Source organism: Acomys russatus, chromosome 19 (genome assembly GCF_903995435.1).
Source record: "Acomys russatus chromosome 19, mAcoRus1.1, whole genome shotgun sequence".
NCBI lineage: Eukaryota > Metazoa > Chordata > Mammalia > Rodentia > Muridae > Acomys > Acomys russatus.
The window spans coordinates 3,480,383-3,498,139 of NC_067155.1; the positions used below are offsets into that span (position 1 = coordinate 3,480,383).

General features: G+C 49.4%; 1 protein-coding gene across 1 annotated transcript in view; it reads left to right on the forward strand.

Moving 5' to 3' along the window:
• The first annotated feature begins 306 nt into the window (after nt 1-306).
• Gpatch1 (G-patch domain containing 1) overlaps nt 307-17,757 on the forward strand; it is a 52,643-nt gene continuing 35,192 nt past the window's right edge. The window contains exons 1-8 of the mRNA XM_051162191.1: nt 307-413; nt 8,459-8,593; nt 9,696-9,781; nt 10,807-10,967; nt 12,000-12,097; nt 13,577-13,635; nt 15,544-15,786; nt 17,054-17,201. Of these exons, the coding sequence (XP_051018148.1) occupies nt 341-413; nt 8,459-8,593; nt 9,696-9,781; nt 10,807-10,967; nt 12,000-12,097; nt 13,577-13,635; nt 15,544-15,786; nt 17,054-17,201 (1,003 nt within the window). The 5' untranslated portion in view covers nt 307-340. The remainder of the gene's footprint in view (nt 414-8,458; nt 8,594-9,695; nt 9,782-10,806; nt 10,968-11,999; nt 12,098-13,576; nt 13,636-15,543; nt 15,787-17,053; nt 17,202-17,757) is intronic.

Sequence of the window (17,757 nt, forward strand, 5' to 3'; positions counted from 1 at the left end):
CCTTGGCTATCCTGAACTCACTTTGTAGTTTTTTAAGATTTCTTTCTCTGCCAGGCATTATAGATGGTTGTGAACCACCATGTGGTTGCTGGGAATTGAACTCTGGACCTTTGGAAGAGCAGAGCAGACAGTGCTCTTAACCACTGAGCCATCTCTCCAGCCCCAGATCCCAATCTTAACTGCAACTGCAGCGGGCCTTGCATAGGGCTATAACCTACAAGGAAAAGGTGACTAACTCTTCAACTTTAAAGAGCAGTTCGCTTCGCGGAGACGAAAGTGCGAATGTATTTGGCCTACAGAGGCTCCCGTAGCGAGGGGGCGGAGCCCGGAAGGGAGCAGGATGGCGGCTGTGCACAGTGACAGCGACGAGGACCTGGTCAGCTATGGGACCGGCCTGGAACTTCTGGAGGAAGGTGCGGGTCCGATGTCCGGCGGAGTCTGCGGGGCGCAGGGTGGGAGGCCAGCACATGGGCGCCAGAGACAGCTCGACGGGGCTTGCTCGCTGTGGGCACAGGGAACCCGCTGGGGAGGCGTGTGCACCGTGTTCTCGGGGGCAGAGAAGGACAGGGAGGGGTGGGAGATGCAAGAATGACTAAGCAACTTGGGTGTGATGGAGGGTGGTCAGGCAGTCTCTGGCCACGAGGGAACATTTGCACTTACCTTGATAGTTAAAAAAAAATTCAGCCCCGGGAGATCTAGGGAGAAACGCTTGAGATAGGAAATCCCTAAAGTAGGAGCCAGTTTAGCAGTCGAGGGACGGTCAGGATAAGTGGATGGCACTTGCAATGGTAAGGACGTGTGTGTGAGTGTGTATGTGAGTGTGTGTGCGCGCACGCAGCTGTGGATGGACCCTAGGGCCTCCTGCTTGCTAGGCTAGCTGAGCTACATACCAAGCCTCAAGGTTTTTTGAGACAAGGTCTCTCTGTGTAGCCTTGGCTGTCCTGGACTCGCTCTGTAGACCAGGCTGGCCTCGAACTCACAGAGATCCGCCTGCCTCTGCCTTCTGAGTGCTGGGATTATAGGTTTGCCTGTCACACATCACATATGTCTTAGTTCGTTTGAGACAGTCTCGTGTAGCCAGACGAGCCTCAAACTTTTGAGTAGCTAAGACTGACCTCGATCTCCTGCCTCCACCTCCCAAGTGCCAAGATGACAGGCATGTGCTCTGTGTGGTGCTGAGGCCGAAACTCAGGCTTTTGAGCATGTTAGGCACGCGTTCTACAACTGAGCTCTATCCCCAGTGTGAGCAGTTGTAATCATTGGAAATGCTTGCCAGATCCCGGCTCTCCCCTTACCCTCTGCTGACCAAAGAGAGAGAAAGGCTAGTCTCTGGACAAGTTTTTGTATGTTTGAAGGTTGCTCGCGTGTTTCCTCAGAGAAGTCTGTTTTATACTCACCACCCTCACTTCTGTAAAAAATTCAGTTTGAAATTCCCTCCCTGCAACCCTAATTGTAGAGTTGTCTCTGAGGAGGGCAGACTGTGAGATGGCGCAGGGCTGTCACAGCTATGACCCTAATTCTAGGCTGTTTCTTCAGTACAACTAAGGTCACATCAGTTTTCTTGGCAAACACAATGCCTTATGGATATAAAGAATCAGGTGATAAGCCTCCCGAGTGCTGGGCTTAGTTTTATTATTTCTGCATATGTATGATTATATGTGGGGAGGGCTGCCAAAAGAGGATGTTAGATCTCTTTTTTTTAAAAAAAAAATATTTATTTATTATGTATACAGTGCACATTAGGTCACATTATAGATAGTTGTGAGCCAACATGTAGTTACTGGGAATTGAACTCAGGACCTCTGGAAAAGCAGTCAGTGCTCTTTACCGCTGAGCCATCTCTCCAGCCCCCGGATGTTAGATCTCTTGAGCTTTATTTACAGGCCGTTGTGTTGTCTGATGTGGCTACTAGGATCCAAATTCAGGTCCTTTGGAAAAGCCGAAAGTGCTCTCCCCGCCCCTTGGTTTTTTTGAGACAGGGTTTCTCTGTGTAGCCTTGGCTGTCCTGGACTCGCTTTGTAGACCAGGCAGGCCTCGAACTCCCAGCAATCCACCTGCCTCAGCCTCCCGAGTACTGGGATTAAAGCCGTGTGCCACCACGCCCGGCCTGAGCTCTTGATTGGTGAGCCATCTCTCCAGCCTCTCTGGAAATACTTGGTAACTTCAGCTTTAGAAGTTTGGGGACTTCCTCCCTCTTTCCTCACTTCCCTTCCATGGAACCCAGCGCCTTCCGCGTGCAGATTTCACTAACACTGAGCTACATTATGGTCCCCATACAGTGCTCTCCAAATACTTTGAAGTTCCTGCCTGCGTTTTTACGGCCCAGCTAGACCAGTAATCACTCTTATTCTGACTTTCAAGTTGCACTGTCAGGTCAGATAAATTTAATTAAAACCCTAATGAAAATTGCTGGTCCCAGCTGGGCATGGTGACACATGCCTGTAATTCCAGCACTGGGGGAGGCAGAGGCAGGCGGATCTCTCAGTTCGAGGCCAGCCTGGTCTACAAAGTGAGTCCAGGACAGTCAAGGCCACACAGAGAAACTCTGTCTCAAAAAAAAAAAAAAAAGAAAGAAAAAGAAAAAGAAAAAAATCAAAACAACAACAACAACAACAAAACCAAACCAAAACAAAAAACCCAAAGCCAAAACCAAAATAACAACAACAAAAATGGCCCTGACAGCAGGATTATTATTTAAGTATTAGCTGGGGAGTTTAGCGACTGTGATGGGGAAGGAAGAAACCCACAGGACTTTTCTACTCTTCCTTAGACAATGTCACCTCATTTTCCAGTTCTCAGCTCCAGCCCCCCTGGACAGACTCATTTTAGGGCTATTATCCTTCTCCTCTGTGCTTCTGACTATGATGCTCAAACCTACCTCGGCGTCTCCCAATGCACACAGCCTGTCACAGACCCTGCAAGCGCCACGCACGGTCAAAGGCCTTGTACGGTCAGCCTTTTCTTCTGCCTCCGTCCCGCACTTCTCCCTGCTCCTCTCCTTTAACTGAACTGCCTTAAGATAGCTGCCATGTTGTGTTTTGGTTTGGTTTGTGGGGAGGGGGATTAAATCAGGGCTCTGTGCATGCTAAGCATTCGTTAGTCTAGTTAGGATCCCTCTCTGCCCCAAGCCCAGTCCCGCCTTATCAGACCTCCCATTTGCAGATGGAAGCTAATGCTTCTGTTGCGGCTTTACCTGCAGCTAACAAGATCCTGCTCCTTCTGGGGCCCTTCACACCGGGAGACCACGCGCGCGCGCGGGTCTCTGCGGGCTCTGTCTTTTGGCTTTTTCTGTCAGGGTCTAGAAGCAGGCTTCTTCCATGGGCGAGGCTTCTGGGCACTTCCGGTGGAGGAATACGTAAGGAACAACTTGGGCGGGAGCTCTAGCTGGGGAGAGAGAGTTGAAATCTCCCGCAGCTTTTGTGCTATTAGCTGTGGACCTCGGGCGCTTACTTAATAAGCACCCTTTACCAAGGTATGCTCAACGAAGCAACTTATAGGCCGCCCCCGATACGGGAGGAAGTGGCTGTTATTAGTGGCGGTGATTACAGTCGGCCCGTGCTAAAGTGCCACCTCCTCTCTGGAGTTTTCCCATCACCCTGGATAGAGATGGCACCATCTCCTCAGGAGTCCCGTGGGCCCAGGTGGTGGCTCTCATCACCTGCCGCCACCAGTCCCACTTAGCTGTCTGCAGATGTTAATCTCTCCTTCCAGATGAAGAAGGCTGCAGGAATTGCACCCAGCGCTGGCAGGAAAGCCCTCCCTCGCCTTAGCTCAGGGCTTCTCAGCCGCAGGCGATGGGCAAGAGGGGGCAGGGGAGCAGGTCTGCCACAGATGCTGCTAAACACCCCACGGCACTCAGGGCATCTCCCCACGAGCAAAGGATCCCACAGAACAACCTGTCAGTAGTGCTGAGACTGAGAAATCTGGCCAAGCCAGGGATCGTGCCTGGCACACACCAGTTAATGGAGTGCGGTGCACTAAGTTTTTCAGATGTGGAGAAAATTGGGGTTGGGGGTGTAAGTCACTTGGCAGAATGCTTTTCCCGGCGTGCCTGAAGCCATGTTATCCCCAGAACCACATAGAGCCAGCCTGGCGGCTCATGTCTGCAATCGCAGAGCGCAGGAGGTGGAGTTGGAAGGGTCAGAAGTTCAAGGTCATCCTTGGCTACATAGTAAGTGTGAGGCTTGGGGTTCATCCTGGGTACACGGGACCCCGGTTTTGTTTTTGTTCTTGTTGTTTTGCTTTTTAAAGAGAAGAAAACAAAATGGTGAAAACCCTGCATTGTGAGGCCCTGGTAGTTGTAGCTCAGTGTTTTAAAGTAAAAAAGGCACCATGGCTAGTATTAGCTGAGCCTTGCTATGGTAAGGCTTTGGGCGTGACTTGTTTCTTGACGCTGAGAGTGGAGCCTGCCCGGCATCTTGCATGGGAGGCAGATGCTCCTCCAATCTGTTACTCAGTGAGACCTACCACAAGAAGATGGCTTCCATCATCGAGCTAGCTTCACAGTTTTTTTTTTGTTGTTGTTGTTGGTTTTTTTTTGTTTTTTTTTTTTTTTAGCTTCACAGTTTTAAAAGCCAAGCTCTACAGAGATTACGTCCTTTGCCCAAGAACACAAAACGCATAGGTTGTGCCACAGGAGGACGTGACCTCAGGTTACCTGGTCTCTTAGTATAGCTCTCTTTACTTGGTAGGGAAATTGGGACATGGTGGAGCAGCTTGTGAGACAGCATCTCCTGTTAGCCCAGGCTGACCTCAAACTCTGCAGTCCTGGTACCTTAGTCTCCCAAGTGCTGGGATTAAAGGCATGCACCACCATGCCTGACTTTTTCCTTTTTTTTTTTTTTAAACTTAAAATTTTTAAAAATTTTAATATTTAAAAATGATTGTGCTGGGGCTGGAGAGATGGCTCAGTGGTTAAGAGCACTGGCTGCTCTTCCAGGGGTCCTGAGTTCAATTCCCAGCAACCACATGGTGGCTCACAGCCATCTGTAATGGAATCTGATTCCCTCTTCTGGTGTATACAAAAACAGAGCATTCATATACATAAAACAAATAAATAAAAATCTTTTAAAAATGATATACACACACACATACATCCATACTTTTTTTTGTCATACATACGTTTGCCTTTATTGGAAACAGCAGGCAGACGGATAAGTGTAGCAATGGTAAAAAATTAATTTACAAAAGCAGGGACTTTGTGAGCTTCCTGGTGGGTACCCTTGCGGACTCAGACATAGATGCTGACCCAGAGCAGGAGGAACAGGACTGCAAAGCCCATGAGGAGTGAGGCCACCAAGGAGACGAGGAGCTCTTTGTAGATGTCGCGTGTGTACTTGGTGGAGGTGACCTCGTAAACAAAGAACCAGGCGATAAAGAACAGCCGGGGTCACCGGGCTGGTACACCTACTCATGGCCTCGACCTCCATTTTGCCCTGCACTGGATAAACCACCGCTCTGCCACCGGAAGATTATGTTTATATTACGTCAAAGCTTTAACCTGAAAACTCTGCCCTTCCTCAGCTCTCTCAGGAATGACTTTTTCATTAATTAATTTTGTTAAAAGATAATAAGAATCGGTTTAATTGATGAAGTCATGGCTATCCTGGTCCTTAGGAGATACCTCACTCGTGAACAGAATGCTAAGAGCAAGAGTGGCAGCGCCAGCTAGCAACTTAAAAGTGTTTCCTGTGTGGTCCTCCTGCGGAGTTCCTCACAAGCGTTGTCTAACTTGCACACACAACTTTGAAATGCCTAGTGGCTTGTTTGTTTCTTTTTCTTTTCTTTTCTTTCTTTCTTTCTTTTTTTTTTTTTTTTGTGGTTTTTAGAGACAAGGTTTCTCGGTGTAGCCTTGGCTGTCCTACAACTCGCTCTGTAGATCAGGTTGGCCTCCCTGAGTGCTGGGACTAAAGGCGTGTGCCACCACCGCCTGGCGGTTCGTTTGTTTCTGCCATCGGGTCTTTAGTGCAGTCAGCCCTCCCTGTCTTACCTTCAGGAGTGCATGGAGCACACACATGCGCAGTCAGACGTTACTACTGTGAATGCCGGGGCCGCGAAGGCATAGAGAGGCTCAGCTGACTGAAGTCCACACTAGTAAGAGTGCAGTTAGCGTTGGAGGGCACGGAGCACTGTGACTAATCTCAGGCCCCTAACTGACCACAAACCTGCCTCCTGCTCCAAACAGTTGTGGATAACAGGTATGTGCCACCACACCTCCTCGATTCTTTCTACATCTTTTTTTTTTTTTTTAAGATTTATTTATTTATTATGCATACAGTGTTCTGCCTGTATGTGTGCCTACACACCAGAAAAGAGCTCCAGATCTCACTATAGATGGTTGTGAGCCACCATGTGGTCGCTGGGAATTGAACTCAGGACCTTTGGAAGAGCAGCCAGTGCTCTTAACCACTGAGCCATCCCTCCAGCCCGATTAAGGAAACCTGAAGGAAAAGGGTGCTAACTGAAGGGAGTATTGTAGAGTCGGAGATGTTCTAGAAGAGACACAGACGTGTCCCTTTTCAGGATTGGGGGTGTAACTCAGGGTGACTATATAGCTCTGGCTGGCCTTACGTAGATAGCTCTGGCCTTGAATTCATAAACACCCTCCTGCCCCTGCCTCCTAGGTGCTGGGATTAAAAGTGTGTGCCACCATGCCCAGGTCCAGTATAATTTTAGAAGTATAAGCTGGGCGGTAGCACTTGGGAGGCAGAGGCAGGTGGAGCGCTGTGAGTTCGAGGCCAGCCTGGTCGATAAGTCGAGTCCAGGACAGCCAAGGCTAACACAAAGAAACCTTGTCTCGAAAAACCAAAAAAAAAGCCGGGTGTGGTGGCGCATGCCTTTAATCCCAGCACTCGGGAGGCAGAGGCAGGCAGATCGCTGTGAGTTCGAGGCCAGCCTGGTCTACAAAGTGAGTCCAGGATGGCCAAGGCTACACAGAGAAACCCTGTCTCGAAAAACCAAAAAAAAAAAAAAAAAAAAAAAAAAACCAAAAAAAAAAAAAAAAAAAAAAAACCCAAACCAACCCCCCCCCCAAAATATATATATTTGTATTTGTGTATATATGGGGTGATGTGCTATATGGACTGGGGGTCCGTGTGGGGTGTCCTCTGTTGCCCTCTACTTCACCTCAGCTCTGCCTCCTCCTCCAGCGCTGGGCTTGGAGAGGTCCACACTGGATTTTACACAGGTGCTAGGATCTACACAGCAAACATGCCCTAATTTGGCTTTTGTGATTACACTTAGGAAAAGCAGACCATTTTTATCTTGTGTGTGTTCATGTGTATGTGTGTGAGTGTGACCACGCATGTCCCATGGCATGAATGTGGTGGACAGGATGACGTCGGGTGTCAGTCTTGGCCCTCCACTTCCTTTGAGATGGGGATTCTCTGGCTGGGGCTCCTGTGCACACCGGGCTATCTGGTGCGTGGGCTTGCGGGGATTTTCCTGTGCCTCCCTGCCATCTTGCAGGAGGAATGTTGGGGCTGCACACATGAGCTCCTGCATCTGGCTTTATGTGCGTGCATTAACTACTTCTCTGTTGCTGTGATAGAATACCATCAGAGTCCATATGGTGGGGGTGGGCCAGGGCATGGCAGCAGACTGCCAAAGCACGAGCCAAGAGATCACATATCAGTAGCAAACACAAGCAGGGTGAGTAAACCGGAAGTGGGGTGAGTTTATGAACTTTCAAAGCCTGCCCCAGTGATGGACTTCCTCCAGCAAGGCCACGCCCACCCCCAGCCCCAGACCAGGGTTTCTCTGTGTAGCCCAGCGTGTCCTGGAACTAGCTCTGTAGACCAGGCTGGCCTCGAACTCACAGGGATCCACTTGCCCCTGCCTCCCGAGTGCTGGGATTAAAGGAGTGTGTTTTAAAGGTTCCAAAACCTCCCTGAATAGTGCCACCACCTAGGGATTTGATACTTGAATGCCTGACCTGTCGGAGGGGTAGGGGTGTGGTGGGGAGGGGGAATGGAGGGGTGGGGCACAACTCACCACAGTGAGTTCTGGGGATCTGAACGTGGGCTCCCACGCCTGTATGGAAGGAGTCTACCCCCTGAGCCATCCCTCCAGCATATTCCTTAGCTTCCAAAACCATTTTATAAACTATAAGCTACTAAAGTCTTAGAACAGCGACTTCAATGAAATGGTTATACACAGAGTTATAAGTGAGAAACAATTCACTATGTTTAAGAAATACCATTTTTGGGCTGGAGGGATGGCTCAGCAGTTAAGAGCACTGTCTGTCCTTCCAGAGGTTCCAAGTTCAATTCCCAGCAACCACATGGTGGCTCACAACCATCTATAATGAGATTTGGTGCCCTCTTCTGGCTTGCAGGTGTACATGCAGGCAGAGCACTATATACATTAAAAAAAAAAAAACACCAAAACACATTTTCCCTAAATTCTTTCTAACTCATCGTATCCCTCTCTCTTTTTTTCATTCACTTTTTTTCCCCAGGTGAAAGACCAAAGAAACCCACCCCTCTTCAGGAGCAGACTGTCAGAGATGAGAAAGGAAGGTATAAGCGCTTTCACGGCGCCTTCAGTGGCGGCTTCTCTGCAGGCTACTTCAATACGGTCGGCTCGAAGGAAGGTAGGCACCTGTGGAAGCCAGAGGGCTGCTCAGACGTGTGCTCAAGCTCCCCCTCCTGGGTCCTGTTGTGTGACCAGGTCTCACCACGTAGCTCAGGCCTGCCTGGAACTCAGATCCTCCTGCCTCAGCCTCCTGAGTGCTGGGGTGACAGGCGTGAGCCTCCACGTCCAGATCTCCTCTTGCCTTGACAAAATAAAATTGTGGAAACATCTTGGTGTACACTCCGTAGGACACAGGACTAGGTGCTGTTGGCTGCAGCCTGAAAGCGAAGAGCTTTTCTTCCACTCAGTGGAGGGTGGAGAGACTCCAGCAGGGTGACTAAAGCCAGACCGTGACTGCCATCTCATTTTTGCTTTGCCCTAAGTACCCTCAGGCCGACTCCCAGCTAACCACTGACCTCCTCTGACTCATCCTCAAAGGGCAGGTGTCACAGGTGTTTGAAGATGAGGCACCTGGGGTCACAGAGGTCATGTAGCACCAGAACTGCCCAGGAGTCACCTGACACAGCGCTGCACACCAGCTGCTGCTTGCTCGTGACCTGGAAACAAATAAAATGTCGCACTATATAGTATAATCAATTCTATAATTAAAGGAATACATGTTGTTCTCTCATCTTTCTTTTTCTTTGTTTCTTTTTTGTTTTTATTGTTGTTTTGTTTGTTTTTTGAGTCAGGGTTTCTCTGTGTAGCCTTGGCTGTCCTGAAACTCACTCTGCAGACCAGGCTGGCCTTGAACTCAGATCCACCTGCCTCTGTTTCCCCAGTGCTGGGATTAAAGGGGTTCTCTTTTTTTTTTTTGAGACAAGGTCTCACTATATAGACCAGGCTAACCCAGAACTTGCTATGTAGAACTTCCTGTAGGCCGTAGATCCATCTGTACCGCCCAGTTACCTGAACTTTTTTTTCCCTGAGAAGCTGGGGCTAGAGCCCAGGACCTCACTGCAGGCTAAAGCAGGCTTCTACCACCGAGCTATAGCCCTCGTCTGGGCTGCCCAGGGAGTTCTAGGCTGGCCAGGCCTCGATGATGAGAGTCCATCTCACTGAACAGACAAGAAATGAAATACCGTCTGGGATCATAATAGTGTAAATTCCTCTCCTTTCAGGATGGACGCCCTCTACCTTCGTGTCTTCAAGACAGAACAGGGCGGACAAATCTGCTCTTGGGCCTGAAGATTTCATGGATGAAGAGGTGGGTCAGGCCTTGACGCTGTGTCCTTGGTTGTGGCACCTTCTACACTTTCTGGCCTGTGCCGACGCTCTGTCTCTGAGGTGTTTGCCCTGGTGGCTTCTCCATCACTCAGATGTCTGTCCTGGGAACAGAGGGACAGCTTCTGAAGTCAGGAATGTCACGTAAAGGCAAATGTACTTGGAAAACTCCAGTTGTCCCTAACTCAGCATCCTGTGGTTTTTCACAGTGACCCTGAAGCATCCTGTGGTTTAAGGGACAGTGAGCTGGCTAAAATTCAACTCCCATGAACTTAAGACTTAGGCATGGAAAAAAAAAAGACTTAGGCATGGATTCACCCAAGAGCACAGCCAGTCATGTACATTACACCAAGCTGTAAGCTACCAGGAGGAGGAAAATGAGGCCTTTAAAACCAAAAACCAACCCTTCCCTCCTCCGAAAACAAAACAAAACAAAACCAAAAAATACTCCCCTAGGTCTTGCCATGTAGCTTAGGCTGGCTCTGAACTTGCAACCCTCCTCTTCCAGCCTCCCCTAGCTCTAGGACCACGGGCAAGTGCCACCACATATGACTTCTCTCCCTCTTTAAATTTTTATTATTAGTGCGTATGGGAGTTTTGTCTGCACACCAGAAGAGGGTATTAGATTGCAGTTATAGATGGTTGTGAGCTGCTGGATGGGTGCTGGGAATTGAACCCAGGACCTCTGGAAGAACAGCCAGTGATCTTAATCACTTTCCAGCCCCTAGACCTCTCTCTCTCTCTCTCTCTTTCTCTCTCTCTTTCTTTACATATCTATAGGAAACTGATCCCTTTATTTAAAACTTTGCTGTGTGTGTTAGTACAAGTGGATTTGTTGTGGGTGGTAGAGCAAGTACATGTGTTGTGTGTGTGTTAGTACAAGTGATGTGTGCGTTATTATATGTGCATTTTTGTGTGTGTTTGTATATGTGTGTTAGTACAAGTGCATTTGTATTTGGTGTGTGTGTATATAAATGAACTAATTCTGTTTAATTTTCTTCTTTGGAGGATCTTAGTGAATTCGGAATTGCGCCTAAAGCAATTGTTACCACAGATGATTTTGCTTCCAAAACCAAAGACAGAATACGGGAGAAAGCCAGGCAGCTGGCAGCTGCTGCAGCCCCTATTCCTGGGGCGACACTGCTGGATGACCTCATCGCACCAGCCAAGTGAGACGGGCTTTATTTCTGGCACCAATGTTTTGCATGTGTGTGGGGCTATCTTTCTCAGGGAGAGATGCTGTCTGACTGGAAATCTACGTGAAAAAGGGGTTTCACCCAGAATGTCTCCCTTTGTCATTGCAATGGAAGGCTGTCAGGAATTGGGGTGGCTTTCCTCCCTCGCCTTTCTCACAGCTCTTGTGGCTTCTACCCGGCCTGCACCCTCCCTTTCCCTCCCCCCTCCCTCCTTCCCTCTCTTCCCCCTCCCCCTTCCCCATCTTCTCCCCCTTCTCCCTCCCTCCTCTCTCCCTCCCTCCCTCCCTCCTTCCCTCTCTCTCTTCCATCCTCATCCCTGTCTCCTTTTTCTGTCTCCTCACCCTCAGCTTAAGGACGGTTTTATTAGAGTTTAAAGATACATCCCCCTCCCCACAGCAAGGTGTAGGGCTCAGCGGGAGAGAATAGGGAAGCCACGCCCTGAGAGGTAGCTTGGATGGCGCGCGCGCGCACGCACACACACACACACACACACACACACACACACACACACACACACACGGCAGGAGGGGAGCCTAGGGGAGCCTTCTAGAAAGAACAAGGAAGACCAAAATGTTGGAGAGGCCCAAAGTGCTCAGGAGAGAACGCTCAGAGGAGAGAAGAAAAGAAGTTAAGCTTTTCCGATTAAGTAGGCAGACTGACGAAGCTGCATGGCTGTCACCCAGCTTTGGATTTCTGTCTACTTTGTCCCATGCTCCTGGGTATGTGGCTGGATCAGACTTTCCTGGTGTCCCTGGGCCACACCTCCTTGACAAGGACTCTGCACTGCCAAGAGTCTCTACAGGCCCAGCTCAAAGGCCCAAAGAGGCACACATGTGTCTCCCCTACTTTGGATGTGCTCCCAGGCCCAGGCAGCTGTGGCTGGCCCGCCGGCTTGTGCCATTGTCCTAGAGACGAGCACAGACAAGATGCAGACAAGGCGGAGGAGCCAGGTCACAGCTGGTCGCTAACGTGTAGTCACTGTCGGTGTTTGCACGTCCCGTCTAGGTTGTCTGTTGGCTTCGAACTGCTAAGAAAGATGGGTTGGAAGGAAGGACAAGGAGTCGGTCCTCGAGTGAAAAGAAAGCCGCGCCGACAGAAGCCGGGTGAGCCTCACTGTGGCCACTGCTATAGTGCACGTTTGGTTGATTGGTTTAGTATTTTGTGTGAGACAGGATCAAAGTCTGCCATTCAGGCTGCCTGGGACTCCTTGTGTAGCCCAGGCTAGCCTCTCAAACACATGATTCTACTGCTTCAGCTACCTGAGTGCTGGGATTTATAGTAATGTGCCCTGTCCTTTAACTACAGCATAGTTTACCTTTGTTTGTTTGTTTTTCGAGACAGGGTTTCTCTGTGTAGCCTTAACTGTCCTGGACTCGCTTTGTAGACCAGGCTGGCCTCAAACTCACAGTGATCTGCCTGCCTCTGCCTCCCTGAGTGCTGGGATTAAAGGCGTGTGCCACCACAGCTCGATCTATAGTTTATCTTTTTAATTTGTAAATTTTTTGTTTTGTTTTGTTTTTTGAGACAGGATTTCTCTTTGTAGCCTTGGATGTCCTCGAACTCACTCTGTGGACCAGGCTGGCCTCGAACTCACAGAGATCCATCTGCCTCTGCCTCCCAAGTGCTGGGATTAAAGGTGTGCACCACCCACCACTAACTGACATACAGCATAGTTTTAAAAATAGGGTTTATTTATTAGTAGCTGGGCATGGTAGCACATTCCTTTAATCCCAGCACTTGGGATGCCGAGGCAGGTGGATCTCTGTGAGTTGAAGTCCAGCTTGGTCTACACAGTTCCAGGACAGTACTATACAGTGAGACCCTTCCTCAATTATTTCATTTTTGTATATGTGTGTTTTTCTGGTGATTCTGTGAGTGCCACGTTATGCAGGAGCCATGGGAGGCCAGAGGAGATCCTTAGAGCCCTTGGACCTGGAATCAACAGATAGTTTTGAGCTACCATGTGGGTTCTGGGAATAGAACCCACGTCCCCTGCATGAGTAACAAGGGCTTTTAGCCACTGAGCTGCCTCTCCAGCCCCACAGCATCGTTTTGAAAGCTGCATATGCCTAGAAATAGACTGCTGAATCAGGTGGCATACACACATCACGTAACTTCTGGAACCAGGTCCACACCCTGATGGAGAGCGAGGCTCTGCCTCAGTGGCTTGGCTCAGTGGGTCAAGGTGCTTGCTGCCAAGCCCAACTGCCTGCTGCCTTCCAGCCACACCTTAGCTGAATCAGAGGCGCAGTTCAACGCCATTACTTCCCCCTCCTCCTCCTCCTTACTTATTTCTCTGTATTGGGGATTGAACGTGGGGCTTTAGCTACACTCTCCTCCCAGTGTAACATGATGATTTTCTGTTCTTTCCTTGCCCCCTGTGTCCCCAGACTGTGAGTAAACTCTAGTAGTTTCCTTTGGGCCCATGCAGTACATTGTTGGACAACAGGTGGGTCAGGCTCGTCATCCACCTGCGACGCTAAGGCGACAACACCTTTACAAGTGTGCCTCCGAGCAGTGTCAGTGACTTGGGGTTTCTTCTTAGTTGCTCATGACTAACGCCCTCGGGATCTCTCTTGTAGATCCTGGTGTTAAGATCTATGGCTGTGCGTTGCCGCCTGGAGGCTCTGAAGGGTCCGAGGTAGGTTACGGTCCCGTGTGCTACGTCAGGATGCAAGTAAAGCTCAGTGGTAGAGCCTCGCGTGTGCAGAGCCTTGGCTTTGATTTCTCCCACTGACGGACAATAGCAAACTGCCAGGCAGTGATTACCAGTGCTTACTGGTGATTAAGTCCTGGGCAGGCTGAGGCAGAAAGAAAAGTCTCAAGGTCTAGACGAGCCTGAGCCATAGAGTGAGATATAGTGGGATGGCTCAGTGGGGAAAGGTGCTTGCTGCCAAGCCTGACTGTCTGAGTGCAATCCCTGCGACCTGTGATAAAAGGAGAGAACCAGCCTTTACTCCCAGCACTCGCACTTGGGAGGCAGAGCAGGCGGATCGCTGTGAGTTCGACGCCAGCCTGGTCTACAAAGTGAGTCCAGGACAGGACAGCTAAGGCTACATAGAGAAACCTTGTCTCCAAAAAAAAAAAAAAAAAAAAAAAAGGGTGGGGGGGGGTGGGGGTAGGGAGAACTAGCTCCCATAAATTGTCCTTTAACTGCTACATACACTGCATGGCGTGGCTGCCCGTGTGCACACACAATTACACACACACACACACACACACACAAATAAATAAATAAATAGGGTAATACAAATACAGTGCAGTAACAACAAAGACCCAGACAGACAAAACACCCAAGCAAACAGATAGATAGATAAGTAAATAGCAAGGTCATAAGCAACTTTAGAAATCTGCTAGATTCTGCTGTCATAAACTGTCCATACCCTAAAGGTGTCCTTACTATGATGGCTGATATAGTCAATGACAGGCTAGCTCCATTAATAGCCTAACTCTCTTCTTATTTATTGGGTGACTGACTGATCAGTTGAGACGAGGTCTCACTATGACTCACTATGGCTGATCTGGAACTCACTCTGTAGACCAGGCTGGCCTTGAGCTCACAGAGATCCACCTGCCTCTGCCTCCTGAGTGCTGGGATTAAAGTTATGCGCCACCATGCCCCGCCTGCTTCTACAGATTTATGTTTTGTGGTGGATTTTAAAACTATGGCCTTGCATGCTAAGCATGTGCCGTACCTTTGAGCCACACTCTTGCCGTTGTTTAGATTTCTTTAATTTTTTTTTTATTTAGTGTATTTGTGCATGTGCCTGCAAGTCTGTCTGTGTATGCAGGTGCCCACCAAGGGCAGAGGAGGGTGTCAGACGCCCTGGAACAGAGTTAAAGCAATTGTGAGCTGCCTGATGTTGGTGCTGGGAACTGAACCCAGGTCCTCTGCAAAAGCAGCGCATGCTCTTAACGGCTGAGCCGCCTCTCCAGCCTGTTTGGAACAGCGGTTCTCAACCAGTGGGTCAAGACTGGGGCTCGAACAACCCTTTCATAGGGGTGGCATATCACACATTTACATTATGATTTGTAACACTAGCAACATTATAGTCACAAAGTAGTTTTAACTAGTGTTAATAGTAAGTAGTATTTATTTATTTTTTTCTTTTTTCTTTTGTTTTTTTTTTCCGAGACAAAGTCTCTCTGTGTGGCCTTGGCTGTCCTGGACTCACTTTGTAGACCAGGCTGGCCTCGAACTCACAGCGATCTGCCTACCTCTGCCTCCCGAGTGCTGGGATTACAGGCATGCGCCACCACGCCCGGCTGGTAGTATTTAACAAAGAAATAATTTTGTAGCTGGGGGTCAGCACAACACGAGGAACTGTGTTAAAGGGTCACAGCGTTAGGAAGGTTGAGAACCACTGATCTAGAGTCTCACTATGACGTTGCTTTTGTTAGTATTGTTTCTTCCGGGATGGGATCTGGCCATTCACGGCAGCGGAAATGGGAGCTTGGCAACTGTTATGTTTGGAATTAATCACTGACCTCTAAACGAATTGACACCCATGGTGACTCACCTTCCCTCCTCATCAAACATTTGAAATAGGATGAACAGGATGACTACTTGCCCGACAGTGTGACTTTTGCTCCTAAAGACGTCATGCCTGTGGATTTTACACCTAAAGATAACGTACACGGGCTGGCCTACCAGGGCCTGGACCCCCGCCAAGCTCTGTTCGGCACTCCAGGAGAACACTTTAATCTTTTTGGTGGAGCATCCGAGGGGACCAGCCATCTTCTTGGAGACGTTGGACTGAGTAAAGGAAGAAAATTGGGCATTTCTGGTCAGGTAAAAGTTTCTTACTGTAAAAGCAGAAACACGGATAAATACGGACACTTCCCATGTGAGATTAGCCCAGGGCAGACACTTAGTTCTTCAGTGAGGTCTTTGAAGTTCTGTCCCGTCTCCCCACAACCCTCTCTTTCTCTTTGTCTCTCTCTCCCTTTATCTTTCTTTTTTTTGTCTGCCTCTCTCTGCCTGCCTGCCTGCCTGTCTCTCTTTCAGTGCTGGGCTTGCCTAGTAGTGTATGTAAGGCCCCAGGTTCAAGCCCCCTCACTGGAAGAGAAAGAAACAGAGTGAGAAAACGTCTCTCGGGGCGTTACATACACCGGGCAGGTACTCTTCCATATGCCAAGCCCCAGACTCTGTTTCCCCAAAGGTCCTTCCTGAAGGGCACCTGTGATGCTTGCCTTCCTAATCCTAACGGTGGTGCCCAAGAGCCTGTGCCTAGTTCTCGGTGGAACCCCATGTTCCAAGCCTGGCGAGGCCAAGCAGAAAAGCCCCTTTCCAATGCTTTGATTTGGTCTAATTACAATCTGGGCCCGGCAGGGTGGCCCAATAGATAAATAAAGCTGCTTAGCGCTGAGCTAAATTTCCTCTTGCTACGAGCCCCTGGGTCATTTGACCTAGAGGTTTTTGTACTTTTGGAAAGATAGGGAGCTTTCAATTGCCCACCTCCTCAGATGGATTCACAGGTTCCTAAAAAGAAAGCGGGCCAGCGTGGGGTTACACATCTTTAATTCCTATACTTGGGAGGTAGAGCCAAGTGCATCTCTGTAAATTCCAGGTCAGCCTGGGCTACATAGTGAGATATTATCTCAAAGGGAAGAAAAAAAAAATGGTTGGTTACTTTGTTTCATTGCCTTTTCTTTCTTTGCATGGCTTTCCTATCCTTCCAACAAAAAATAAACTTACTGCAAGCTGTTTCTCACAAAGTCTCCAGACCTTGGTCACACTGACCAGACAGACAGATGTATCGGCCATTCTCTTGTCAGCGTCCTGTTCCTATGTGTTTGGTGCCACGTGCTGTTCCTCATGTCTCTGGCCGTGCTTGTGCTGGGGCTGGGGTGTGTGCCTATGCGAGAGGGGCATTCGCTTCCGGTCACTGCGTGCCTGTACACCCAAGGCTCTTCTACCCTGGGGCTCCATTCACCTCTCTCTCAGTGATCCACAAGCGCTATGAGTCTGCTGGGTCCTTTCCTCAACGCAGCCCAGCCCTGCAGCGCAGGCAGACCCTCCAGCCTGTGAGCTCTGTCTGAAACCATGTGTTCTGCAGGCTTTCGGTGTGGGTGCCCTGGAAGAGGAAGACGATGACATCTACGCCACAGAGACTCTATCCAAGTATGACACTGTGCTGAAGGACGAGGAGCCTGGGGACGGCCTCTATGGCTGGACAGCTCCCAAACAGTACAGAAACCAGAAAGGTACCTGCTGTAGTACTGGCTGTCGGGCCTCAGGGAGAACGGGCTGAGGGTCTGGTGCTGGAGTAACAGACTCTGTAGAGTTATCAAAGATACTGAAAGGGGCTGAGAGACATCAGGGGTTAGGGGTACTGGCTGCTCTTGCAGGGCCCTGAGTTCGGTTCCCAGCACTCACATGGTGGCTCACCGCAGTATGTAACTCCAGTTCCAGGGGCTCTCGGGCTCGCTCTCTTCTGGCCGTCACAGGCACCAGGCACACACATGGTGCACATATATACATCTAGGCAAAACAGTCACGCGCATCAAATAAAACTGAATAACTTAAAAAAACATGAGGGTGCTGGGGGGTGGTGGCGCACGCCTTTAATCCCAGCACTCGGGAGGCAGAGGCAGGTGGATCGCTGTGAGTTCAAGGCCAGCCTGGTCTACAGAGTGAGTCCAGGACAGCCAAGGATACACAGAGAAACCCTGTCTCGAAAAAACAAAACAAAAAACAAAAAACCATGAGGGTGAGAAACATTGGAAGCTGGTAGAGTGGCTTGTTCTTGTAATCCTAGCA